Here is a 27,448-nt window from a genome sequence, read left to right as displayed (position 1 = left end):
CAGGCCTAGGGACCTTACCCATGCACAAACTTCATGCACCAGGCCTCTAGTATACATCTATATATATGGTGCAGAAAGGAATTAGAAAAGAAAGTTTTTAACTTCATTCTACCATCTACATATGTTTGTGTAGGATTATATCTTGTTTAGCCCATATCACTGCAAAAGCAGTGTTCTACTTAAGTACATTTTCCAGATTAATGAAGCTTAACTCTTTACTATGTATTATATGTATATACTGTGGATAAACACATACATTTATGTTGATCTTCACCTTTCATCCTGGAAGAATGCCATTTCACAGCCAGTAAAACTTAAGTTTAGATCACATTGGTAGCTTTCTCTACAAATAGTACATTGTATCTCAAAATCTTTGTCTCTAGTTTTTAGCCCTTGAGTATATTTCTCCCAAATTAGCTTCACTTAAGCAAGTATTCTTTCCACTTCGCCTCATTTTTAACACCAGTACCTGTTTTTCTTTTATTACCCAATATCCTACTGTATAGTTGCTTGAATTGGGTCTTCAAGGAGAAAAATGTTAAATTCTTACTATTTTTTGAGGCATTCTTCTTTTGTGCTATATAGGAAAACCAACTTTGTATGGCAGCCTAACTTGTCAAGGAATGGGCCTTGATGGTATCCCAGAGATTACAGCTTCAGAAGGATTTATTGTGAATGAAATAAGCAAGGTAGGTTTTTATGTCTTCTAGATGGCACCATGTTCATATATACGGTAGTACCTATACATCTACTTTAAATATTTATACTGTTATCTGTGTATCAGTGTCATCCCCATGTCATTTGTACAACAGTCACAGTTTTTACTGCCTTTGAATATCAAAGGTTTTTTTTGTAGTTACATATACATTTAGATGTAGTCAAGCTTCCTCTTCCCTTGTATCAGTGCTTTTCTATAGATAAATAATGTGAGCTACATACATAATTTTAAATTTTCTAGTAGCCTAAAAGAAACAAGTGAAATTAATTTTAATAATATATTTTATTTAACTTTCATCTATCATGCATATTGCAAATATTTTCCAGAAGTTCAGTATCCTCAAATTTTTTTAATTTTTATTTATTTATTTATATTAGAGAGAGAGAGGGAGGGAAAGAGAGAAACATCGATTTGTTGTTCCACTTATTTATGCATGTACTGGTTGCTTCTTGTATGTGCCCTAACTGGGGATCAAACCAGCAAAACTTGGCATATTGGGATGATGCTCTCACCAACTGAGTTATCCGGCCAGGGCCAATATTCTTAATTTATATTCCATAAAGATTCCCTTTGGGTTGTGGTTGAAAAAATATATATATGTATGAATATCTTCTGTTTTATGTGTGTTTTTTGTTTTGTTTTGGCTTTGTTTAGCCCAATATATCTAAAACATTATTTCTATCTGTAATTAATGAAATTATTTTTTTTAATATATTTTTATTGATTTCAGAGAAGAAGGTAGAGGGAGAGAGAGATAGAAACGTCAATGATGGCATAGAATCATTGATCAGCTGCCTCCTGCAACTGGTTCATAGGTCATAGGTCGACAGTCAACCATTGAGCCACACCAACTAGGCATAGACTCTAATTTTTTTATTGGAAATACTTGATGACGTGTTTAGGTTTTAAAGATTTACAGTTGAAAACATAGATTCACATACTTAAAAAGTTTTCTGATAACTGAATCAACTATTAATTTTTAAATTAAACTTTAAATAAAAATTAAAAATTCAGTTCCTCATTGTAGTATTGGCCACATCTTAAGTGTTTAATAACCTTATATGGCTAGTATCTACCTTATTGTATGGCAGAGCAATATAATATGTCTTGCTAGGCTTGATGAAGACCTAGGCCTTCACAAATACTTAATAGTTTTTCTCATTGGTCTTTGAGAACCCCTGACCTGACTTTCTTTACTCATTCTGTTGGCTGCAGTCAGTATGCTCTGGTGAGATGGGTAAAAACTCTTTTTTCTTTTTATTTTATGTAATTAAACTTCTCTAGTTGTAAAACATTTCTGGTATTCTGACAAGAATAGAAAACCATTGTTTTTTTTACATAAGATGTTTAGCAAATGTTCATTCATTACCTTCTGCAGGGTGATAGGCTACATGTTATTATATATCTTATTTTTTTTATAGGCAGCTATGGAATTGTAGAAAGTGTTAAAAGATGAGTCCAACTCATAATTAACTCTGACACTTACTAGCAATATGTTTTTGGACAAGCTCATAGACAAACAACAGTAAGGTGATTACCAGAAGGGTGTAGAACAGGGTAAAGGGGCATAAATGATGATAGAAGAAGACTTGATTTCGGGTGGTGAACACGCAGTGTAATATACAAATAGTGTACTATATAGAATTATACACCTGGAACCTATATAATTTTATTAATCAGTGTCACACCAATAAATTCAAATTTTTAAAAAAGAAAAATATTATTTTGGACAAATAACTTAGTTCCCTGAGCCTCAGTTTTCTCATCTCATCTATAAAACGGAGATAAGCCCTAGCTGGTTTGGCTCAGTAGGTAGAGCGTCAGCCTGTAGACTGAAGAGTCCCGGGTTCAATTCTGTTAAGGACACATGCCCAGGTTTCAGGCTCGATCCCCAGTGTGGAGCATGCAGGAGGCAGCTGATCAATGATTATCTCTCATCATTGATGGTTCTATCTCTCCCTCGCCCTTCCTCTCTGAAATCAATAAAAATGTATTTTAAAACAACAACAAAAAAACCCAGATACTATTCTACCTCATAGGCTGATTAGTGGGGAGTGAGACTGTATATGAATGATAACTAGAATATTACAAAAATTGAGTTGTTGTTGTTTATCAGAATAACAGCATTTGGGATTAGCATTTTCAATGTCCATTTTGTAGATAAAGAGACTCATTAACCCCTAATAATCAAAGCTAGTTAGACTGCATGTCAGAATTGAAACCCAAAGTCAGTCTAACTAAAAGTATAATACCACCTTGCAAGCCTACATTTTTCCCAGGTATTTCACAGGTATCCACCCATAGCCTAGGGTGCTGACTTCCTTTCTTCCCTTCATACTCAGGCCCTGATACAATTCTTATCTTCCAACATCATTGTTAATTTCTGCTGTGTACCTGTTGGGTCAGACAGTAAGTGCTTATGGTTGAACATTCATTTGTTTCCTAACTTCCATGAGTCACTTTGCTACTTGATGTTGCTACATTTTTCTTTAAAACAGTCCTGTTAGTATGCTTAAAAACCTAACCCCAGAAGGTAAAAAGTTTGACTTTGAATTTTACCTTAGTGTGGAATACTCACACTCCCCCCTCCTATCCCCTCACCCCTAAATTCTGTATGTTTTGATATTCTGTATGTCCTGCAGCTTTTCTTTAAAATATTTTCATTAACAGCATGACTCTCTACTGCTGACAATGGAAGGTAGTTCAACATTTATCTTCCTTCATAGTATGTTTATGGGTTAAAGGTTGATTTGCAGGATTGATAAGCAGGAGAAAACCACTGATTCTTGAATTCTTTCACGTAATTAGCCCAAGGAAATGAACTCTTCTGAGAACAAACCAATACTTACAAAGGCCTGAACACTAAGCTTTCAGAGCCCCTGCATCCTTGCTTGGTGTGAGTATTTATCGAGGAGAGTTTAGCTGACGCTTTAGTTTTGGGTACAGGAGACAATTCCAAATCCAGGTCAGCACTCTGGCAGCGTGTGGGCTTTGTCACGCGGTTAGAAGCAAAAACTCATTTAATGAAAGGCCTGCAGGCAGCCAGGCATAGATATGCTGGCTAAGGAAGTACTGTTTGTAGAGATATTCTAATTGTGTTTTTAAAGGCGTAGAAGACTTTTAATAAGAGCATATTGATTTTCAATGATAACAATATTATGACTTTGAAACTGTTCTTTCTAATGAACTGTGAGGACTGTGCTTGTTGTACATAGATCAGCCTTATAAAGAAGTTCTAAAAATCTTGATTATTGAAGACATTTTCATTGTCCAGCAGAATTTTCAGAAACTTTGAAGTACTTCTGTGGAAGAGATAATAGGTTTGGGGCCATTTGGAGAGTGCAACTCCTCAGCTGTATATAGGAGCTGTGCCCTGAGACGATGGTGTTGGTATCCTGCTGCTTAGAGTAAGGAACTGTCTTACCAAATCCTTGAGGAAGGTTTTGCTAAGCCTTTTATCCCTCTACACATACTACCTTGGAATACCAACATGCTTACTTACAATGGTTACAAGGGCTGCCTTTGGCAAATCATGTCACCTGAATCTAACATCTGGTTCGAGGTATAATTTCTTACTCTGTCACTAGTGTTATCTTGCTAGAGTAGCTGAAAGATATGTGATAATGACCAGGCAAAACATGGGGAGTCATAATACTGCTATGGATGTGATGATGACCAGTCTATAAACATGTACAGCCAGTGTAAGTCCTATGTGGGAATGGGCGCTGCAAGCCTGACCAGGCCCTACACATTGGAAGAGTGTACCATGATTTACTTGACCAGTTTTCTCTGGTAACTGTAGATGGTAGTAGTCTACATTTTTTCCTAAGCGTTCTTATAGGCAGCAAGTTTACTTTTAGACTAGTCCTTTAGTCTAGACTTCAGGGCTGATGCTGTTTCCTCACATCTCTTGATCCTGTTCCTTGCCCCACTGCTAATTAAGAGTGCTGGTATTAAATTGTCTTCTAAAAAGTAATGTTCTCATGTTTGTCAGCTGTATTTTATTGTTGATTTGTCTTAACATAAAAAGATAATGGCATCTCAGTGGTACCAATTACATTGCAGCCCCTGCAGTGAAAGGACTACTACTCTATTAGGGAGTGATAGTTTTGTGGGCTGGGGAAGGAGGATTAGAGAGGACACACTTAAAAGGTGAGAATTTCCTGTTGTCCTAATGTTTTCTTTACGAGGCTTTAATTTCATTGGAGTAGCTTTACTGATGTATTTCATCTTTTCCTCTCTGTTTAGAAAAGCATTCATATTTCATGTCCAAAGGAAAATGCATCTTCGAAGTTTTTGACACCATACACTACTTTTTCCAGAATTCATGCAAAGAGTGTAAGTATTTTGATAAAATGAGGAAAAATGTAATATCATTAATTAATTTTTCTTTTTATCTTTTTGTTTACAGTGCTATAAACACTCATAATTAATGTGGTTCACTTCTTTGATTATAAGGTAACAGCTCATGAAGTATGATAATGTTAGACAAAACTGGTACTTGGGACCACATAGAATATAGGTACAAATCCACTCACTGATAATCTTAGAGAAAGGAATTTTGAAATGAAATTTTCTTATACATGTTTTAGCAGAGCTACCTACTGGGTTTTGGATAATGGTGGTTGTAACAGATGTTTGCATAATTTGCCGCTGCTCATATTTTTGTCCCTTTGATTACAGGACAGAGACATTTTCTCAAAATTCTGACTATAACTTATTGAGGAATAATTTTCAAATATCTTTGTGATAAAGCCCTTTCTACTACCATGGGCTTTTGAAAGCAGAAGTGAGAAATATGTAGATAAACTGGTTATATTAAAGCCTTCCACTTCTTATTGTGTGATAGGTAGATTTTTAAAATAGCTATTTTTTCCCCTTATTGCAAAAACAAATATATATTTAGGGATGAAAATTTAAGAACTAGAAAACAAAGTGAATCACTCATTTTTTCTATACCCTAAAAATAACCACTGTGAACTTTTGTTACTTAGCCTTTATTAAGAAAAATCATGATAATAATAGCTAACATTTATTGTTTACTATGTGCCAGCATCATGCTAAGCTTTATCATTATTTTACTTGTTCCTCTCAATCTTTTTTCTTTAAATATTTCACCAAAATAGGTTTTACAGTACCTACTATTTTATAACTTGCTTTTTATTCTTTAATAATATATTATGTACATCATCTTATGCCATTTTTCTTTCTTTTTTTAAAATATATTTTTATTGATTTCTGAGAGAAAGGGAGAAGGAGAGATAGAAATATCAATGATGAGAGAAAATCAGTGATCAGCTGCCTCCTGCACACCCCCCACTGGGATCGAGCCAACAACCCAGGCATGTACCCTTGACCAAAATCGAACCCAGGACCCTTCAGTCCATGTGCCGACACTCTATCCACTGAGCCAAATTGGCTAGGGCCTATGCCATCTTTCTATGTATTCTTTTAAGAGCTGCATAGTATTCCACTGTCTGATTTTAATATAATTTGTTTTTCCAATCTTACATTACCAGACATTCAGATATTTTGAGTTCATCCATTCCTATTTTGATGATATAGCTAACCCTTTCTTCACAAAGATAGGAAGAAATTAGTTTACTTTGTAAAAGTGGAGTTGCTGAGTCACAGGGAATGCAAATTATAAGGCTTTTGGTATGTTCTGACTGACCTCAGTTTAACTGATCTACTCATTCAACCTCTGCTCTACATGCACTCTGTAAAACATACTGACTTGTGGGCACAGCATATTCTTAGTTTATAAGCTCTTTGAGGTCTGCCTACTCTGACACTACTGGGTAAGTTGAGTTGCTTACCAAAGGTCAGTTGCACTGCCAGTTACATTGTTTTTGAAATTATGTTAATTAATTAAATATGTTAAACTGATGACATATGAGTGTGAAAAGGAAGAGAATGGTTATGTCTGAAAACTAAATTGATTGGTTTGTAAAGACTTGGTAAAGAAGCGTTTTATTTGTTTTGTTTTTAACTGCTATTATAGTATGTGTGAGCAAGGTAAATGCAAAATGTTAGGGAAAAGATTTTTTTTTAAACACTAGTTGAATTTTTGTTCATAGATTGCTTTGTAAGAGTGAACAAAGATTTACCTTACTTCAGAAAAACTGGAAACTAAATTATGCCTTGGATTATAGTTTATTAAAAGAAAGTCAAGGTGAAGCTTCCTTGTAATCAATGGACTAATGAAAAGATTAGTGAATTTTAATGTACATTTATATATTTGAGTTCAAATAAAATGTAGGTATTTATTCATCGATTTTCATTATTTTCCCTACTTTAACTGAAATTTTTTATTAACTGACCTATCACTGGGCTCTATTCATTGACTAAAAAGGCTCTTACTGTAATGCTTTTATATCAGACTTAACATACTCTCAATATTGTGTATTCAAATTTTTAAGTTTTACCTATTTGAGAGATGGTATTTCATTGTTATTTTAATTTGCATTCCTTTGATTAATCATGGATTGACTACTTTTTCATATATTTATTGGTCACTCTTCATATCATTTGCCCATTTCTTTAAGTGTGAATTTCTTTATTGGTAAACGCTTTTATATTAAGGGTATTGATCCTTTGCTATATATTTTGTAGATCATTTTTCTAGCTTATTGTTTATTGTTGTCTTTTGACATAGAGATATTTAATATTTCTAGAGAATAAAACCTATCAATTTATTCCTTTATGGTAACTGCCTTTGGAGTCTTGCTTAGGGTAGTACATGATTATATATATAAAGTTACTTTAGTTGCATAATATGATGGATGAGAACATTGACTCTAGAGACAGATTCATTGATTTGACTCCCAAGATTCTGCCACTTACTAACTGTGTAACCTTAGGCCACATACTTAACTCCATGTGCCACAAGCTGCTATAATATGGGGGTAAAAATAATATTTATCTTTAGGGTTTTTATGAGGATTGAAGCAGTTAGAATTGTGTCTGGAGCATAGTAAGCATAATATAAGTGTTTGTTAATTAAAAATGTAGCCGAAACCGGTTTGGCTCAGTGGATAGAGCGTCGGCCTGCGGACTGAAGGGTCCCGGGTTCGATTCCGGTCAAGGGCATGTACCTGGATTGCGGGCACATCCCCAGTAGGAGATGTGCAGGAAGCAGCTGATCGATGTTTCTCTCTCATCGATGTTTCTAACTCTCTATCCCTCTCCCTTCCTCTCTGTAAAAAATCAATAAAATATATTTTTTAAAAAAATGTAAATACAGTGGGGTTTTTTTAATTTTTATGTTTTATTTTTTACATTTTAAACTTTATTTTGTTATTTGGTTTGAAGTAGAGATCTAACTTAATTCTTTTTGAAACGATTAGCATGTCACAGCACTATAAAGTAATTCATCCTTTATCTCACTGGCTTGAATTGTCATCTTTATCCAGTATTTAGCATTGTCCCATTGACCTATCTGTTCTTTTGTTTTGACTAAGAAATAGATCTTTAGGTTTAGACTCTGACCTAGGTTTCTATCCTGACTCTATGTAATGTATTTGAAAGTGTTTTATAAATGATAAAATGTGATATAAATGTTAGTTGTCATAATTTCTAAAATTAAATGTTCCACAATTAAGTTAACAATTCTTTTATTCTGAGAAACCAATATGAAGAAGAAAAAGTCTTAGAAAATATTAGAGTTGACATAGCCCTTTAGTTCTTGCTAACCCTATTCATTATGGCTTAACTGTCAAATGGAAGGTTGGATAATTACTGCAAAAGTTCCTACTTTTTCCTTAATAATTTAGGTCATATGGGAATCATTGTTGCTGGGAATATGTCTCAGTCTTACAGTTCTGAAATATTTGCAACTGGGTGTTATTAAATAAAAAGATATGTATTTATGATTGTATATGAAGGAGACTTGGCATTCTGATCATGGCTTATTCATGAAGTGATTGCTCATATTGAAACCACTTAAGTAAGTCTGGGATTCTCTTATTCTGAAACACACGCGCGCGCACACACACACACACACACACACACACAGAGGATTTTACAGAGGATATGTGAAGTAGTAAATTGAAAACAATTCGCTTTGTTTTTCCTTGAATCCTTTTGGAGCATCTTGGAAGACAGTCTTTTGTGTAAGTAGGTTCCTAAGAATTAGGAGAAATAAACTAATTTTAAAATAAAATAGCAAAAGATGGAAATGATGGAAAATGATATGGGGATAAGGAAAACTCTGTAGCTGAAACAGGAGACTGTAGATGATTATAAGAATACTAGAGGCCCGAAGCACGAAATTCGTGCAAGAGTAGGCCTTCACAGTCCCAGCTGCCTCGGCCTTTGTGGCCACACACACACCCTCCCCCCCCCCCCCCTCCACTGGTCGTTCCAGAAGGTTGTTTGGAAGGTAGTTCTGCCATCTGGTCTAATTAGCATATTAGCTCTTTATTATATAGGATCTTTTTGTGTGTGTTTTTCTATTTGTTTGGTTGGTTTTTTTGTTGTTTTTTTGGCTTAACAGAAATTTATTTTCTCTCAATTCTGAGGCTAATGTTCAATATCAAGGTTTTAACAAAGTTGGTTTTTCTGAGGTCTCTCTCCTTGGCTTGTAGATAGCCATCTTCTGCTTGTGTCTTCACATGGTCTTCACTCTGTGTGTTTGTGTCCTAATTTCCTCTTTTTAAAAGGACACTAATCATATTGGATTAGCGTATAAACTAACAATCTTATTTTTACTTCATTACCTTTTTTTAAATTTTTATTGTTGAAAGTATTACATATGTCCTCTTTTTCCCCCATTGACCTCTCCCAGCCGGCCTCTTTTGTTTCAATAAATAAAAGGTGTTGGCTTTACCCTTGTAGAGAGATTGGTGATAAGTCATCCTTTCCATGAAACACATGTCTTTTGTGTTGAGATAAGTCTTGGAGGAGTGTGAAACGGGATATTTATAATATACTTCAAGGGGCCCTAACTGGTTTAGCTCAGCGGATAGAGCGTCGGCCTGCGGACTCAAGGGTCCCAGGTTCGATTCCGGTCAAGGGCATGTACCTTGGTTGCGGGCACATCCCCTGTGGGGAGTGTGTAGGAGGCAGCTAATTGATGTTTCTCTCTCATCGATGTTTCTAACTCTCTATCCCTCTCCCTTCCTCTCTGTAAAAATCAATAAAATATATTTAAAAATATATATATATATACTTCAAGGGAAGAGGAGCATTTTATTATTAGTAACACTGGTTGTTTTGTCTTTTGAACAGATAACATGCCTGGACATTTCCAGTGGAGGAGGCCTTGGTGTGTCTTCTAGTGCTGATGGGAGCATGAAAATCTGGCAGGCTTCCAATGGAGAACTCAGAGTAAAGACTTTGGATACACTTTCATGGTCTTATGCATGAAGGGTGGTCTAAGAAACTTTAGACTGGGTCAGGGAAAGAAGAGTGTCTCTATCTATAAATATAGTACCACTACACGTCAGTGGATCTTTGTTCCCTTTTTAAATTGAAAACCATCCTCAAGCGAGGTGATTTGCCAGAACAAACTGGGGCTGGAACAGTGGAGGAGCCAGGCCAGTGAATGGCTAAGTGTGTGGTCCCTGCCTTCAGTGATGGTTTCTAAGATAGAGTAACTAGGCTGTTACATTAATTAATTCCATAGCCCCCAATCTCCTCAGCTGCTGCTGCTGCTTCTTTTTCTTTTTTTTTATTGATTTCAGAGAGGAAGGGGGGGAGAGAGAGAGAGAGAGAGAGAGAGAGAGAGAGAGAGAGAGAGAGAGAGAGAGAGAGAAACATCAATGATGAAAGAGGATCATTGATTGGCTGCCTCCTGCACGTCCCCTAATGTGGGGGGATTGAGTCTGCAACCCAGGCTTGTGCCCTGAGCCGCAATCAAACCTGGGACCCTTTAGTGCCCAGGCTGATGCTCTATCCACTGAGCCAAACTGGTTAGGGCCCTCCTCAACTTCTTATATATAGAGCTAGACTTAGGGTGGCTGTGAGAGCCATGGAGTTCAAATCCACATCTGTAGCCCAAGCCGGAAAAAGAGCCTAGCTCTTAGAACACTACCTGGAAGACAAATGAGCTAAAGAGATTATTTGAACCTCCTTCGTTTTAAAACCAGCATGCGTGTATAGCATGTACATATTTCATTTAAGGGACCGAGGATATGGGAGGTAAGAGAACATCAAGGGATGGACAAGAGAACTAGCCTGGAATTTTCTTTTGTTTTTCCAGAGAGTATTGGAAGGACATGTGTTTGATGTGAATTGTTGCAGGTTTTTCCCATCAGGCCTTGTGGTTCTGAGTGGGGGAATGGATGCCCAGCTGAAGATCTGGTCAGCTGAAGATGCTAGCTGCGTGGCAACCTTCAAAGGTCACAAAGGAGGTATGAAGGGTGATTGGAGAAAGTGGAGTGCTATTTGTCACGATCTCATTCTACCTCTTTCCACCTGTTGCTGTGTCAGGTGAGGGTAGAGATTCAATTCAGTTCACCTCTGAACCCTGCTGACAGTGCCTAGCTGGGCCTGTCAGTGTCCCTGGGGAAACTGGAGTGCTGCCTTCCGCTTCCTTGGGTGGAGAGCTGTCGTTCCCTATTCAGCCCCACTGAAACCGTGGGTGAGGGGGCGGTAGCAGTTGTCCTCTTACTGTTTGAGTGGGGTGGGTATGGCCAAAAGATTTTCTGTTCTGAAGGCCACCCCTTTCCCAGTCTTTTGTGAGGGGCAACAGACTTTTTTGGGGAATTTATTTGTTTTTTGAAAACTGCATGGTTTTTTATTTTTATTTATTTATTTTATTATTATTATTTTTACTTATAGTCAGGTCTTTATTTAAAAACCTCATCTGCCAACTTAGCATTTTCCACCAACACGGGGAGCTTTTCCACCAACACGGGGAGAGAAACCTTCACAGGCTTCACCATCTTCTGCTCAGGTGCTGCCTTTGTGGGAGCCTTGTCAGCAGCCAGTGCTATCTTTTTAGATACTTGTTTAGCCTTTTTTGCTTCCTTGGCAGCCCTGATAGCTTGTTCTCCTTGAATTTTCCTAACTTCAGGTTTCTGGTTCCTCTTGGCTATTATATCAGCAGAAATGCACCAGTGATGGCCCTCTGGACTTTGACTGCACGGCGGGTTCTTTTCTTTTGAATTTCTTCCGCCTGTCCCTTTTTGTGCTTTCTTTAGTAGAGGACAGTCCAGTTTATCTGTCAAGGATTCCTCTTGGAAAGCAACGCCAACTCCCATTTTGCATTAAGAAACTGGAAACCTTTCCTGTCGGTCCTGGCATAGCATCTCCCATGTCCGGGGTAGATGTTGTACCCACTGGAGCTGCACAGCTCAACCTTCATGGCTGCCGCTGCCAGAGGGAAGGAAAGATGGTCCTGTGTCTGGTTTTTGAACCAGTTGCATGTTGCAGACTTCTGCAGAGTCCTGTCCAGCGTAGGTGGGAAGCAATAAGGAAGTCCAGGGAGCTCATTGCTCAAGTCCTGAGGTCCCTAGATGGTCTGCCTTCTTCTTTCCATCCTTCAGTCTTCCTAGGCTTGTGTGTTGTTATTCCAAGTTCTTGTAGTTGTGAGAGGAAGAACCTGGGAGGAATGGGGTTACTCCATCTTGGCTGGACCAGAAGTCACATCCTTCCTTTTAAGATGGGGAGACTAGCCCTTTCAATGAGTTCTCAATGGAACCACCAGGATCTTTTTAAAAAAGTGATTTTTCAAATGGAACTCTCTAAGATTTGTACTTAATTTTTTAAAAAAATATATTTTATTTATTTTTTACAGAGAGGAGGGGAGAGGGATAGAGTTACAAACATCAATGAGAGAGAAACATCGATCAGCTTCCTCCTGCACACCTCCTACTGGGGATGTGCCCGCAACCAAGGTACATGCCCTTGACCGGAATCGAACCTGGGACCCTTCAGTCTGCAGGCCGACACTCTATCCACTGAGCCAAACCGGTTAGGGCCAAAGCTTTTCCATGTCTGTCTCTCACAGCCAGTCTTTGAACCGTTGGGAAGCAGGGACTCTGTTCTATTTATTTGTTTTTTCTAGCACTTGACCGTGCCCAGCATGTAGTATCTATCCAGTATGTTTGTGAAGGAGTGGAGTCATTTATGCAGATCTGTCTTCTCTGCCCTTGAAGTTCCTTTACTACTTACTCTACCTCAGGATCTTTTTTTTCCCTCTTGCCAGGTATCCTAGATACAGCCATTGTTGATCGGGGGAGGAATGTGGTATCTGGTTCTCGAGATGGAACAGCACGACTTTGGGATTGTGGGCGCTCAGCCTGCCTGGGAGTCATTGCAGACTGTGGTTCTTCCATCAATGGAGTGGCTGTGGGTGCTGCTGACAACTCCATCAACCTCGGCTGCCCTGAGCAGATGCCCAGTAAGTTGATAATGACCTATGAGCTATTTATTTCCTTAGGCCCATCAGTATTTGCCTTAATTTCTCCTTTTCTTCCTTGTCCTTTTCTGCTCTGTAGCTGGTATTTCTGTTTCACCATAAGATTAATATTATTGCAAACCTATTCTGTTTCTGTTGCCTTAAAATCTACAAAAGAACTATGTGTCATAGTTATTGCATTTGAGTAATTACAATTTAATATCAGATTAGATGAATGCCTATAAAACAAAGAACAATAAATTTTTGCCTGAAATAACTTAGTGATTCTTGGAAGAAGACACTGTATTGGGTTAGTGTTGATGTGAAAGGTGTCACAAAAGGAGTTGACTTGAATCTTGAAGGATGGATTCCAGGTAGACAGACAAGAATAGGAAGGATGGGAGGATGGGAGCTAGGGCAGGATCACCAGGGACTTCACATTGCCTAATCCAGTGTTACTTCTCTGTGCTTTTCTTCCTGAATTTTCTACAGAGTTCAATCCCAGCCCCTCTTCTCAGGAAACTTTTCTGTCTTGGCTTCTGTGATACCACACTATACTGCTTTTCTTCCTATCTCACTGGCTGCTAATTCTACTTTTATAAATCTCCTTTATTCTACCTTTAAGTATTGGAGGGCCCTCAGCTCTAACTACAGTTTCTCCCTGGGTGATCAATGGCTTTAAGTATTGTATTTAAGCTGGTGATTTCCAAAAGTATATCTAAAGTATAGACCTCTCACCTGTGTTTTAGACTCTGTTTAGATGTCTAATAGCTCAAACTTACCTTGTCTGACACGGAGTGTTTTATTCCTACCGCCATCCCCCAATCTGTTTTTCCCCATCTTGCCATTGCTCAGGCCCAAAGCCTAGGATTCATTCATAGTTCACCCCTGCCTTTCCTCATGTCCTACATCAGCAAAGTCTTCTCTACCTTCACAGTGTTTCTGATTTTTCCACCTTGCTCTCTCCCTCCCATTCTCCCTCCTACCAGTATCCTGGTGCAATCTATCATCATCTATTGCTTGTAAAGGGTGTCCCAAAATTCACGCAAGAAGTAATTTTGATAGAAAACACAGGTTTATAATTAAAAATTGTAAATTTTTTATTGATTCATAAAGTATACAGCATAGGGCTATGTATGGAATAGCATATCGGGTAAATGGCCTCCACGGCTTTGCTGGCACATATGCACTCTTTAGTGATTGCCTGAGCAGCCGCATTTTCAAAGAAGAATGGTCCGATGATGCCTCCAGCCCAAAATCCGCACCAAACAGTGACACGTTGTGGATGCATTTGTTTCTCAACAATCACTCGTGGATTTTCTGAACCCCAAATGCAACAATTTTGTCGATTAACCAAGCCATCAAGATGAAAATGAGCCTCGTCGAAATTCAGCCACATTTTTGCAAAACGGTCATGGAAAATTTCAACAAAAGAGTGCGTATGTGCCAGAAAAGCCATGGAGGCTTTTCTATCAAAATTACTTCTTGCATAAATTTTGGGACACCCTTTACTATTCTAGAATCCATTCCCATCACAGCAACCATTGTGGTCATTTAAAAAACATAAATCAAGTCATGCCACTGTTCTTTGTCCCTACTCTTCTACAGTGGCCTCCTTTTACACATATATTAAAATCTTAACCCTTTACCATGGTTTATCACAAACCCATACACTGTCTGACCCCAGTGTGGCTCAGTTAGTTGGGCGTTGTCGTCCAGTGCACCAAAAGGTTGCCAGTTTGAGTCCCGATCAGGGTACATGCCTGGGTTGTAGGCTCGATCTCCGATAGGAAGCACACACGCAGCAACCAATCAATGTTTCTCTCTCTCTCTCTCTCTCTCTCTCTCTCTCTCTCTCTCTCTCTCTCTCTCTCTCCCTCCCTCCCTCCCTCCCCCCCCATCCCTTCCTCCCTCCCTCCCTTTCTCACTTTAAAATTTAATAAAAAATATATTTTTAAAAATTAATGAGTGAGCCGTAACCGGTTTGGCTCAGTGGATAGAGCGTCAGCCTGTGGACTGAAAGGTCCCAGATTCGATTCCGGTCAAGGGCATGTACCTTGGTTGTGGGCACATCCCCAGTAGAGGGTGTGCAGGAGGCAGCTGATCGATGTTTCTCTCTCTCATGGATGTTTGTAACTATCCCTCTCCCTTCCTCTCTGTAAAAAATCAATAAAATATATTTTAAAAAAAATTAAGAGTGAATCACTAACAGAGTAATTCAGTAAACAGCCATCAGTGTCTTGCTTTCTGGGTACTGCCAGCTGATCAACCAGTTATTGACATAGCTCATCTGTCATGCAGGTGAACGGGAGGTTGGAACAGAATCGAAAATGCTGCTGTTGGCCCGGGAAGATAAGAAGCTTCAGTGCTTGGGACTACAGAGCAGGCAGCCGGCAAGTGGTTCCTCTAAGTTCTTCGAACTCCGGGCCACTCTGATTCTTGGAAGGCTGTTTTAGAAACATTTCTACAATCACACTGTGTTCACCTTTTGAGGAAGCTGCATGAGTGAGAGGCAGTCCATTGTAGTGATTGATAGCATGGGATTTAGAATAGAGCAACATTGAAATTCCAGCTCTTCCACTTACGGCTATGACATCACACAGGTTACTTAACCTGTCTGACCCTCAGTCTCCTCATCACTACACTGGGCCTGGTAGGACTTATCTCATAGGGTTATGTGATGAGGGTTAAACACTCTACCGCAAGTCACTTTGCCTCTGGGCTTTCACGTGCTGTACAGAAAATGATTGTATAGATTCCTTTCCACCTCTAAGGTAGCATGAAGAAATTCTGAGTAAAGAACTCACACACTCAGGGCTCTAGATCAGATAATGATCGGAATATCTTTTATAGAAGAATTAGTTGAATTTAACTTTTTTGTTTGTTGTTTTTTTAAAATATATTTTATTGATTTTTTTACAGAGAGGAAGGGAGAGGGATAGAGAGTTAGAAACATCGATGAGAGAGAAACATCCATCAGCTGCCTCCTGCACAACCCCCTCCTGGGAATGTGCCCACAACCAAGATACATGCCCTTGACTGGAATCGAACCTGGGACCTTTCAGTCCACAGGCCGACGCTCTATCCACTGAGCCAAACCAGTCAGGGCAGTTGAATTTAACTTTGAAGTTTTGCTGAGCATACTGTGTTCTTAATTAAACTCTGAGTTCCCTGTGATTAGGTTTTTCAAATTTTAACTCCCATCACCAGATAATTTTAATGATTTGGTTTGGCCATAAGCTGGGTATTTTCATTTTATCTCATTAGTTCATTTTATTGGTGATGTTTCCATTTTCAAAGTTGTTCCAGGAACATCACTACTTATCATCATACTGCCTTTGCACTCTGAATTTCCATGCTGGCTTTTACTTCCAAAGGGAAATCAAAGATTTTTGTTTTGTTTTGTTTTGCTTTGTGTCTTTCCTTTTTAGAACATTCAAGGGAGAAATTATCAATATCAGCTAACAGTAAGGAATAATAAAAATCTGATAATTTCTTTTCCCAAGTACATAGGGAGAATTGTGATTCTTTAAGTTGCCACTTTATTTAAGGTTGGGTTTTTTCCTACAAATTATCTCCCTTCAAAATGTGGTTATAAGTGACATGAAGCAAATCTTAAATGTGTGCATTGCAAGTATTTCTCAAAGGTTGTAATGAAAAGAAGGATTTTTGGTGTTGAGGATTCTATGAGTCAATGTGTTGAGGGGTAGTAGTTTGACAATTGCTGCCTCAGACTGGGGTATTATATAAACTGCTGAAGTCCTCAGCCAGCCTCAGGTTCCCGAAATTCTGGAAGTGCTTCTTTCTCAGTTGTTGGTGAGGGCATGGTTGAGACCAAGAATGCTTAAAGAGCCCTGGCCGGTTTGGCTCAGTGGATACAGTGTCAGCCTGTGGACCGAAGGGTCCAGGGTTCGAGTCCAGTCAAAGGCATGTACATCGGTTGCAGACTCTTCCCTGACCTGGGCCCAAGCCCATGCAGAAGGCAACTAATCGATGTGCTTCACTCACATCCATAGTTCTCTCTGTCTTTCCTCTCTCTTCCACTCTCTCTAAAAATTAATGGAAAAATATCCTCGGTGAGGATTAAAAAATAAAAATAAATGAATAAAGGGGAAAATTTTATTCTTTAAAAAAAAATAAAAGAATGTTTAAAGGGGGAAGAAAGAAAATATCTCTAAAAATAGTAAAATTTTTATTTTTTTGGTTCCTGTTTATTCCTGGAAACAAATTAAGCTTTAACAGCATTTTTGTCTCCTACTTTTCCCAGGTATTCCTCTTTATTGGCTCAGATGCCTTCAACTGCTGTACTTTTCTCTCTGGCTTCTTGCTGTTGGCTGGGACACAGGATGGAAACATTTATCAGCTGGATGTGAGGAGTCCAAGGTGAGTCACCATTCCTTTGCATGATGTAGACCTTCTACAGAGTGGAAATTTTTTTGGCTTTAACATTGGTTTAGCATAGCATATAGGCTATTATTGAATCAAGGATATATTTTTCCATTTATAAAGGTTTTCTAGTGTGAATTGTCTGATTGTTCTTACTAGAGTCCTTATCATTCTTGGAATCATTAAAAGGTGGTTTGATTCATACTGTCATGAATGTCCTATTGTGGTGATTGCTTTGGAAATTAAGGTTAAATAATGAACTAATATTTTACTTTAAAATTATTGTTTAAAACTTAATTTTAAGGAGCTCAGTAATTTTCTTTATGTATTAGATCTGGGTTGGCCTAAAATTGATCATTTTTCAGTTTGAAATAAGCCAGCTCTGGTTCTTTATTTAGCTTTTATCATAACCTATCTCAAACAGGCCTTATTCTGATCCTAAAGCTATCCAGAGAAAACCTCTCTGTCCCAGGATTTACCATGTCTACAACTTCTTCCTCTCTCTATTTCCTTCCTTTGTTCAACTGATATTTATTGAATAGCTTCTGTGGGCACCAGGCCTTGTGCAGATTTAGGTTCACTCCACAGTATTTTAGAATGGGTTGTCTTGATCTACCATTTAATTATCTTGCAGGAAAGAAGCCATATGAATATTTAATCTCTATTTATGTCCTTTTTGCTATTATGTGGTTAGTACTATATAATCAGGCATTGCTTTTGAAGAAAAAAACTAAAATTGCCCCTTTTACTGTGAATCCTAGGGCTCCAGTACAAGTCATCCACAGATCAGGAGCACCAGTTCTATCCCTGCTGAGATTCAGAGATGGATTCATTGCTAGCCAAGGTGGGTCCAAGGGCCAATGAGGAGAGATGGTTCCATGCAACTCAGTTACACAGAGGTTTAAGGGTCTGGTCTGTGGCTGTGCTAGGGGCATGGTCCTCCACAATTGTTTGGCATATTGTGCTTATCACATAGTGTTTCTCACCCTGCATTGTAATTGTCTATGTCCCCCTCCAGTCCACGCTCCTTGACAGTAGTGACTGTGCTATTCATGGTATCATCTCCAGCATTTCACTTCGTGCCCACCATGTAGTTGGTGCTCAGTAAACACTGGTAGAGTAAATGTTTGTCCTTTATTGTGAAACACTGAGGATTCAATAATGAATCCGTGACAGTCTGCCCTAAAGGAGCTCACAGTTAGTAAATTATCAGGAACAGCCCAGCAGGTAAACCTTATTGTCCAGACTATAACACATGCCCATGCCAAACGCAGTCACCAGCAAGGAGAGTACAGTTACCATAATACCCTTGGGCTAGTCAGGCTCCTCTCCTGTTACTGGAAGGAATCTGGCTTTTGCCAATCAGGAGAAGAGCGGGAAATAGGTGAGTAGGTAGCCAACAGTCCTAGGTGTTCGTGGCCATCTCTCAAATATATATGGGTACCCTTCCTTCCTGTCACAATGTGCCTCGTTTCCTTAGCCCTTCTCCTTCAGGATTTCCACACCATAGCAGAGTAGTCAGGAATCTGCAGACCCAGTGTTATAGCTCTCTGCACTTGCTCTCTCTCAGTCTTTCTTTCTTCCTCCCTGTCTTGGCATCAGTTTAGTGACGCAACAGTACTCTTTATGGAGCCTTAATAAGAGAGCAGCTGGCATAGCTTGTGACAGCTTCTCTGATGCTGCTGCTACCACTCTTGTGATCCTTTTTCTTTTATCTGCTGCTGCCATGCCACACTCTTCCCTTGAGATCTCTATCCTGGCCTCATCTTTCTGCTCAAATTCCCCTCTTGTAGCCCCCAATGATTAGCTTCTTGCTAGATCCAGTGGCCTTTAAAGGTATAGACTGTCTTGTCCCTAAGTTTCCGTGAGGACGAGTACTATATCTCTTCATCTCTGTAACCCCAGCTCTTGCACTGAAGAACTATAGCAAATATTTGTTGAATGAGTGAGTACATATTTTCATGACTCTGAGTAGTAAGAAATTTTATTACTGTTAGTCCCTCCTTAAAACTTAGCTCCTTTGGATGTGTATGGGGGGAGGGGGGTGAGGGCATGTGCTGGGGGGTGGGGGCAGCGGGGAGAGGTCAATGGGGGGAAAAGGAGACTTATGTAATACTTTAAACAATAAAGAATTAAATACAAAAAAAAAAAACTTAGCTCCTTTGACTTTGGTGATACTAATTAATTTCCTGATTATTCTCTTTCTTCAGTTATGATCCTTTCTCAGGTTTCAGTAGCTTATATGCCTAGCATGATTCATGGCACACTTTATGTTTTCAAGTTGTTTGTTGAAATTGAATCCTTTTGTTATTCCTACTATTGTTGCCATCCCTAAACCAGAGATATTTCCCGAGTTTAGTCGTTGTCCTTTTCCCCTTTCTCCTCTGTGCTTCCTCAAGGACTGACAGGTCTCATGGTTTCAGCTGTTAATTATTGGAACCCATAGCTTCTAGACCTGACCTCCTACTTAGTTCATATTTTATTGGGCAACATGATATAGTAAAATCATAGATTTTGGACCCAAACTGACAATCTAATCAATGAGTTTAAATCATCACTCCATCACTTACTATGAGATTTAGCCATATATGACTTTCCTAATATATAATAATTTTTTACTTATAAAAATGGCAATAATATATGACTTAATCTAATAGTTCGATGACCTTTGGTAAATCATTTCACTTTTCTGTCTCACTCTCCTCAGAGATAAAATATGTAAAGTGCTCAGCATTAAGCAAACAGTCTATGAATGATAGTTGCTTCTTTCTCCTGTTACTGCCCCTTGCCCTGTAAGCCCTCCTAAAAAGTGTTCCTTGTCATCGTGATCCAGTGACAGGGCACACACCCACACAAAGTAGAATTGTGCTATCGGGCAAGATATGTTAAAGTTACAGGAATTAGTGTTACAAGAGATTGACAGGTTGGTTAGAAGCTTCCTAGAGGAAATGGGACTGGAGCTGGGCTTATCAGGAGGTAAGATTTGCACATAGAAACTTGAGTACAAAAGAAGACCTATTGTAAACATAGATTTTTTTGAGAGGAGAGAAAAGAAACTCAGTAGTAGATATCACCTTTCCTTGCTGAACTAATAACAGTGAGAAGTTCACAAAAATTATGGATGGTTTCCCACTCTGGCTTAAAATGAGACTTAAGACAGGAGGATTGTGAACAAACCTAGAGTCACATTGCAGCGCATGAGAAGTTGATGTCGTCTCTGTGGCAGTTCTGATGTCACAGAGCTTAGTATCCCCGAGAACCAGTGTGTAGGCTACCCCGGTCCTCTGCACTTCTTCCCTCCCCCGCCCTATCTTCAGGCCACTTAAAAAACGTACCAATAACTCTGTGCCAAGGGGAGTGTGGGTGAAGTGAAGAGTAACATGTGGAAAAGAGCTAACTCATGCCCCTTCTACTTTTGTAACTCTTTTCTACTGGAAAGAAAGGTATAACTTCTGTCATTAATCTACAAGTAAAGGGCCCTAGCCGGTTTGGCTCGGTGGATAGAGCGTCAGCCTGCGGACTCAAGGGTCCCAGGTTCGATTCTGGTCAAGGGCATGTACCTTGGTTGTGGGCACATCCTCAGTGGTGGGTGTGCAGGAGGCAGCTGATTGATGTTTCTCTCTCATCGATGTTTCTAACTCTCTCTCTCCCGTCCTCTCTGTAAAAAAGTCAATAAAATATATTTAAAAAATAAAAATTAAAAAAAAGTAAAGGGAATAAATAAATTTATAACTCTATGTTCAGAGGACAAAATTAAGACAAATAAAAAAAAGTTATCAGGCCCTGGCTGGTATGGCTCAGTTGGTTGAGCATCGTGCCATGCACTGAAAGGTCACCGGTTCGATTCCCAGTCAGGGCACATACCCAGGTTGTGGGTTTGATCCCTGGTGGGGGTGTGTGCAGGAGGCCACCATCAATGTATCTCTCTCACATTGATGTTTCTCTCTCTCCCTCTTTCTCTCTAAAAAATCAATAAAAACTTTTATTTTTAAAGAAAGAAAGTTATCAGGAGCCACATTTCAGTTCAATATAAACAAAAGCATTCTATTTCATAAGAAAGAAGTGGGAAGTGATGTCATGAGCACCACTAACCAGGAGATGGACAAGCATAGGCTGGTGGCTGCCCTGCAAGGTGCTGAGGAGGGAATTCTGGACTTAGTTTAGAAGTTGGAAATAGATAATCTCTGAGCTACTTTGGAACTCTGATTCACTAGAGAGGAGATTGAAATTGCCAGATTAAATAACTTTTAAAACTTTTTATTATGGAAATTGCCAAATAGGTACAGAGGTAGAGAGAAGAATAGCATAATGAACCGTTGTCCAGCTTCAACTATTAACAATTTATGACCAATCTTGTGTCATGTTTTGAAACATATCACAGACGTATTATTTCATGTCAGTATTTCTATGAGTATCTCTAAAAGATAAGGATTTGGTGGGGGGGTTATTTTTAATACCCAAGGATATGTTGATTGATTTATTTGTTTGTTTGTTTTTAGGGAGAGCATGAGCGAGAGATCGTTTTAGAAACATTGATGAGAGAAACATCAATTGGTTGCCTCCCTTACTCACCCCAACTGGGTACTGAACCAGCAACCTTTTGGTGGGTGAGACAATACTCCCAACCAGCTGAACCACCTCGCTGTGTAGTGGGGGGAGATTGAAGGAAGGATAAAGTCCTCCTGTATGTTGCTGGTTGGAGTTTATAGATTGATGAACAGAATAATTAAACTAAAATTTATTAACATAATTTTGGAAAGCAGTTTTTCAGATTTCTGAAAAGTTTAAATATTATCTTTTGATTATTTTCGAGTGTTCTATACAAAGTCATAGTCTTAATACAGAAAAAACTTTATGTAAAAGATATTCTTTTATGCCCTGGCCGGTTTGGCTCAGTGGATAGAGCCTCGGCCAGAGGACTGAAGGGTCCCAGGTTTGATTCCAGCCAAGGGCACATGCAAGGTTGCAGGCTCTATCCCCAGTGTGGGGCGTGCAGGAGGCAGCCAATCAATGATTTCCTCTCATCACTGATGTTTCTATCTCTCTCTTCCTCTCCCTTCCTCTATGAAATCAATAAAAATATATTTTTTTAAAAAAGATATTCTTTTATACAAAAGAGTTAATAGTAATTATCTCTGATAGATTATAGGTGACTTTTTTACTTCTCTGTTTCTTTATTTTAAAAGTTTTCTTTAATGAGCATGTATTACTACTTTTATATCAAGACCAATAAATCACCTTAATTATCAGTTTAAAACCCCAAGTTTCATTTATCTATGCTCTTCTGAGGAAAAGCTTAAAAATTAGATATACATTTATTTTCTTGGTATAACTTTTTTCCTTTGCCTAATATATATGGTCAAGATTATAGATTGAAGAATAATTTGTGGGGCATAGATTATTTTTTTTTAGAAAAACATTTATGTAGATAACTTTCCTGTTAAAAGTTATTGCTTAGGATAAGTTTTCATACAAATACCTAAATCTGTAGTTGCTTGCTCTGTGCCCTTGGCAGGTATTGCTCATCAAAAACAAACCTTCTTCCCGCAGAAGGCACTTGCCCTTCAGATTCTCTGTAGCCTCGCATTCTAGGCAGCCACTGTAGGTCCTCACAGTTGGTCTACATAATGAGACCTGTTTGCCTTTCTAGGTCTTAGGACAATCTTCCTTAGGTTAGTGACGTACAGAAATAAATTAAAATATTGAGGTTTTTAAAAACTACTTTGTATGCAGATTTCTCTTCAGTTTTCTAAATTTTCTTTCTGTCTTTTAGGTGATGGAAGCTGTTTCATTGTCCAGCAGGACTTGGATTATGTCATTGAGCTCACTGGGGCTGACTGTGACCCTGTCTACAAGGTACAGGCCTGACTGGAGGCCAAGACTTGATGGTTCTCACCTGGCATCTGGAGCTTCGGAGGGGACTGAATCCAGTTACTCTGTGATTTTTACGGGTGATGACATACTTAGGGATGGGATAGAAAGAAATCAGAATTTTGAGTCAGAAATTACTTCATCACTTACTAGATCTAGAAACTTGAAAAATCACTTCACCTCCCCAGTCTGTCGGTTCATCTGTAAAATGAGGATAATACTGGGATAATGCATATGAAAGCTCCTTATAAATTTAAAATACTGTATAGCCCAGTGGCTCAGTGGTTGAGCATCGACCTATGAACCAAGAGGTAACAGTTCGATTCCCAGTCAGGGCTCATGCCTGGGTTGCAGGATTGAGCCCAGTAGGGGGCGTGCAGGAGTCAGCCAATCAATGATTCTTTCTCATTACTGATGTTTCTCTCTCTCGCTCCCTCTCCCTTCCTCTCAGAAATCAATAAAAATAATATATATTTTAAAATACTCTATAAATATTAGATATTAGTATTTAAAGTTCAAGACTGATTGTTTGATTTATTAGAATGGAAAGAGAAAAATAAAAGGGGAAATAATATTGATTGACCAGTCATTGTGCAGGATGTTTTACATGTATTATCTCATTGATTAAGTGTTTTCATTCCTTGAAGTATAGGTATTATTACTCCTACTTTTTCATATAATTTTTAAAAATTATGTAATTAATACATGGCTAGAAAAACAGTCTCCTCTAAGACTTTTTTAGTTTAGTTCTTGTTTTTTAAAAAAATATGTTTTTATTGATTTCAGAGAGAGGAGAAGGAGAGAGAGAGAGAAACATCAGTGATAAAAGAGAATCATTGATCAGCTGCCTACTACACGCCCCAAACTGGGGATCCAGCTGGCAACCTGGGCGTGTGCCCTGACTAGGAATCAGACCCTGACGATCTGGTTCATAGATTAACACTCAACCACTGAGCCGCACTGGTTGAGCTAGTTCAGCTATTCTTTCCAGAAGTTACTGGCATTGACAGTTTGGCACATATCTTTCAAGACTGTTTTTTGTGCTTATGTATTTATATAAATAATACAGGTTTATCTTAGTTTATACATAACTGGGATTATCTTATATGTATTGCCTTATGACTTTTTGTTTATTTGTTTTTATTTTATTTTTAAAATACATTTTTATTGACTTCAGAGAGGAAGGGAGAGGGAGAGAGAGAGAGAAACATAATGATGATAGAGAATCATTGATTGGCTGCCTCCTGCACGTCCCACACTGGGCATGTGCCCTTGACCATAATTGAACCAGGCCCTTCAGTCCGCAGGCCAACACTCTATCCACTGAGCCAAACCGGCCAGGGCACTTGTTTTGTTTTTTTACTTATCATCTTGGAGCTCTTTCCAGACAAATGCACATAGATCCACTTTACTTCTAAAAGTTTCCGCATTGTGTTCTATGTTGTGAATTAATATATCATTTTCAGTTTACAAGTAAGGAAATTGGGGCCCAGAGGAGTTGAAAAAGTTGCCCATGGTCGTGCAGCTATGCATAAGCAAACCTGAGACTCAGCTAACTTCTGTGTTAATGCTATTTTCACTGATTTAGTGGCTCTTAACCTTCTTTGAGTCTCAGACTTTTTTGAGAAGTCTATGAAATTCTCCTCAGAAAAAAAGGCATATAATGAGAACTTCTTTGTGTATAATTCTGTGAGGCTCAGGGGTACCCAGGGCCATTATGGACCATCTATCTCCTGCCAGGTATAGACTCTAAACAGGCACAACACTAATGGGTTTGCTCTCCAATTGGCTAGTGTCTCTAGTCATAGTGCTCTTGACGATGGCTAGCCATTTTAAAAATACACATAGATGTAATTATTTTCTTGTCTTTGGAGTAAATAAAGCTTCTCAGACTCCCTTGTACTAGTGGGGGTGAATGACAAGGCTCTGTCTGTTTGAAATGGAAGAATTCCAGGCTTTCTGTGAGCTGTGAACTCTTGTATTCCAGGTCGCCACATGGGAGAAGCAGATCTACACATGCTGTCGAGATGGTCTCGTGCGGCGCTATCAGCTCTCTGACCTCTGATTCCTGTGAAGGAGGACTCCCAGTTAATGAAAACGATTGACCATGACCAACAATGAGCAGAAACATCATCAGTCCTTCCCGAGGACCGTGCTCTTTGTTGTCGTGGGCGCCCTTCGGAAGTCACAGAGTCAGCTACATCGGCCACGTGGAACTGCTGTTCCACACAAGACTAATGTGAACTGAGTAAGACGCTCACATGTGCTCACTGCATTTGCCCGACTTCTCCTTCTATAAACTCACCGCAGCAACACAGGGAAGGTGATGGGTTGCTTACGGTTTGATCGCACATCTGTTGTGTTAAATGTTTAGAGGACCAGGCGACCGAAACCTGTCTCTGAAGGGAATAAAGAGAGTGTGTTTGGAGGAGTCAGAATTTGAAAACTTGTTAAATGTTCTTATTCCAGCAGAAAGTCAGTCAGGCTGATGGACCTCCTTTCTCAGGCACTTCCTGTTGGCCTGGTCTTAGAGCAGTAAAGATCCCACAGGCAGCATGCTGGGAAAGGCTTTTGTACAGGTAGGATGACTACCATCCCAGTTTTCCTTGTACTGAGGGGTTTTCGGCTACCTGTGGCTTTCAGTCCCAGCAAACCGAGATGGCCTGTCAGCCTATAGACAGGCGATGAAGTTGAACCAAAACATTGTAAAGGCAGTGGCTGTGAAAGTGGCCCCTAGAGCAGCTTCTTAGTATCACCAGGGAATTAGAAATAGAAATTCTTGAGCCCACCTCAGACCTAAATCAGAAATTCTATGGGTAGGGCCTACTATCTATTTTAACAAGCCTTCCATGATTCTGAAGCATGCTGAAGTTTGAGATCTAGAGAAAGAGATGGTAGAGGGCACTTTAGTCAGAGATGGAACCCAGGGCTCCTAGGTTGGCCAGGCTGGTCTGTAGGGGATGAGGCTGGAGAGGCTGGCAGGGCCCGAATAGTGAAGGAGCTTGACTGCCAGATGGGGAGCTTGAACTGCGCTTGGCTGGCAGTGGGGAGTCATGAAGGGGCTTTTAAGCAAAAGTGTGTTATGGTTACTTCTTTTTTTCTCTAAACATAAAAATGGAATCATGTGTTCTGTGGCTTATTTTCACTTAGTATCTTAGTTCTTTCACATTTAGACCTTCATTCTTTTTAACAATTTCCAGAACATGAAAGCCATATCATTTACATTTTAGAGATTATTAAAGAAAAAGTTTGGAGCTTACAACACTTGAGCTGAGCCATGTGGCTGAGCTCTGGAATTTATTTAAGGGAAGAAGGTAATTCCTGGCTCAGGTAACAGTCTGGTTACAGAGTTCTTAAAGGCATGTTCTCATGTAGTCTTTTGCTACCTTGTGACATACCAGTAGTGAGACTCAGATGAAGTGATTTGCCAGGGGTCATAGAGAGCAGGAACTTGAACAGTTTATCTTAACTTTAAATGCCATTTTTTTTCTACCTGTTGCTAATGCCTAAACAAAATTGTGAAAATAAAATATTGTCATTCATTGAGTATCTACTAGTAATCTACTCTGTTCTAGGTTCTATCTGTGTATATTTAATCCTTACAACATGGTTAAAAAGGAAGATATTCCTGTTTTACAAATAAGGAAATTGAGGCTCAACATTAAGTACCAGAGCCTTGATTTGGACCTTGCTCACTCAGCCTGTCTCCAAGGCCTGTGCCCATTCCACCTAAGCACGTGGCCACGAGACCTGGGACTAGAGCTATTTCACTAAAGAAGTGATCTGTGATAGGCTCAGGTGATCTGAAGAGATATTCCCGAGCTGAGAAACATCGATTCCTAGGAAGTCCAAGGGGACCTCTCAGAAGTCAGATTAAGGAGCCAGGATGGCCCTGACTGGTCTGGCTCAGTTGGTTAGAGCATTGTCCTGGTACACCAGGTTCAATCCCTGGTTAGGGTACACACTAGAATCAACAAATGAATACACAAATAAGTAGAACAACAAATTGATATTCCTTCCTCCCACGTCCCCACTCTCTCTCAAAAAAGAAAGAAAAGAAAACAGGATTATGGCTTGAGTTCATCACATGGCCAGCGTGTCTGAGTTCCCATTCTTGGACTCACTCT

At 39.1% G+C, this 27,448-nt stretch overlaps 1 protein-coding gene and 1 pseudogene across 6 annotated transcripts in view; one reads left to right on the top strand and one right to left on the bottom strand.

Annotated features, from left to right (window-relative positions):
• PAAF1 (proteasomal ATPase associated factor 1) overlaps positions 1-27,448 on the top strand; it is a 37,012-nt gene that overhangs the window by 4,794 nt on the left and 4,770 nt on the right. For 2 of the 6 annotated variants that reach the window (XM_036325014.1, XM_036325017.1), the window contains 10 exons: positions 586-689; positions 4,967-5,056; positions 9,950-10,048; positions 10,923-11,073; positions 12,873-13,067; positions 15,366-15,457; positions 17,332-17,447; positions 18,212-18,294; positions 23,224-23,306; positions 25,309-26,868. In XM_036325014.1, the coding sequence (XP_036180907.1) occupies positions 586-689; positions 4,967-5,056; positions 9,950-10,048; positions 10,923-11,073; positions 12,873-13,067; positions 15,366-15,457; positions 17,332-17,447; positions 18,212-18,294; positions 23,224-23,306; positions 25,309-25,386 (1,091 nt within the window). In that variant the 3' untranslated portion in view covers positions 25,387-26,868. Of the gene's footprint in view, positions 1-585; positions 690-3,885; positions 4,126-4,521; positions 4,871-4,966; positions 5,057-9,949; positions 10,049-10,922; positions 11,074-12,872; positions 13,068-15,365; positions 15,458-17,331; positions 17,448-18,211; positions 18,295-23,223; positions 23,402-25,308; positions 26,869-27,448 lie in introns of those variants that run through there. The other 4 variants (XR_004970385.1, XR_004970386.1, XM_036325016.1 and 1 more) reach the window with 4 other exon arrangements.
• Positions 11,068-12,363, bottom strand: LOC118664660 (annotated as a pseudogene).

This window comes from Myotis myotis, unplaced genomic scaffold (assembly GCF_014108235.1).
Source record: "Myotis myotis isolate mMyoMyo1 unplaced genomic scaffold, mMyoMyo1.p scaffold_m19_p_10, whole genome shotgun sequence".
Classification (NCBI taxonomy): Eukaryota; Metazoa; Chordata; class Mammalia; order Chiroptera; family Vespertilionidae; genus Myotis; species Myotis myotis.
Note: the sequence above shows the minus strand (reverse complement) of the source record. Positions and strands in the feature narration are given on the sequence as shown.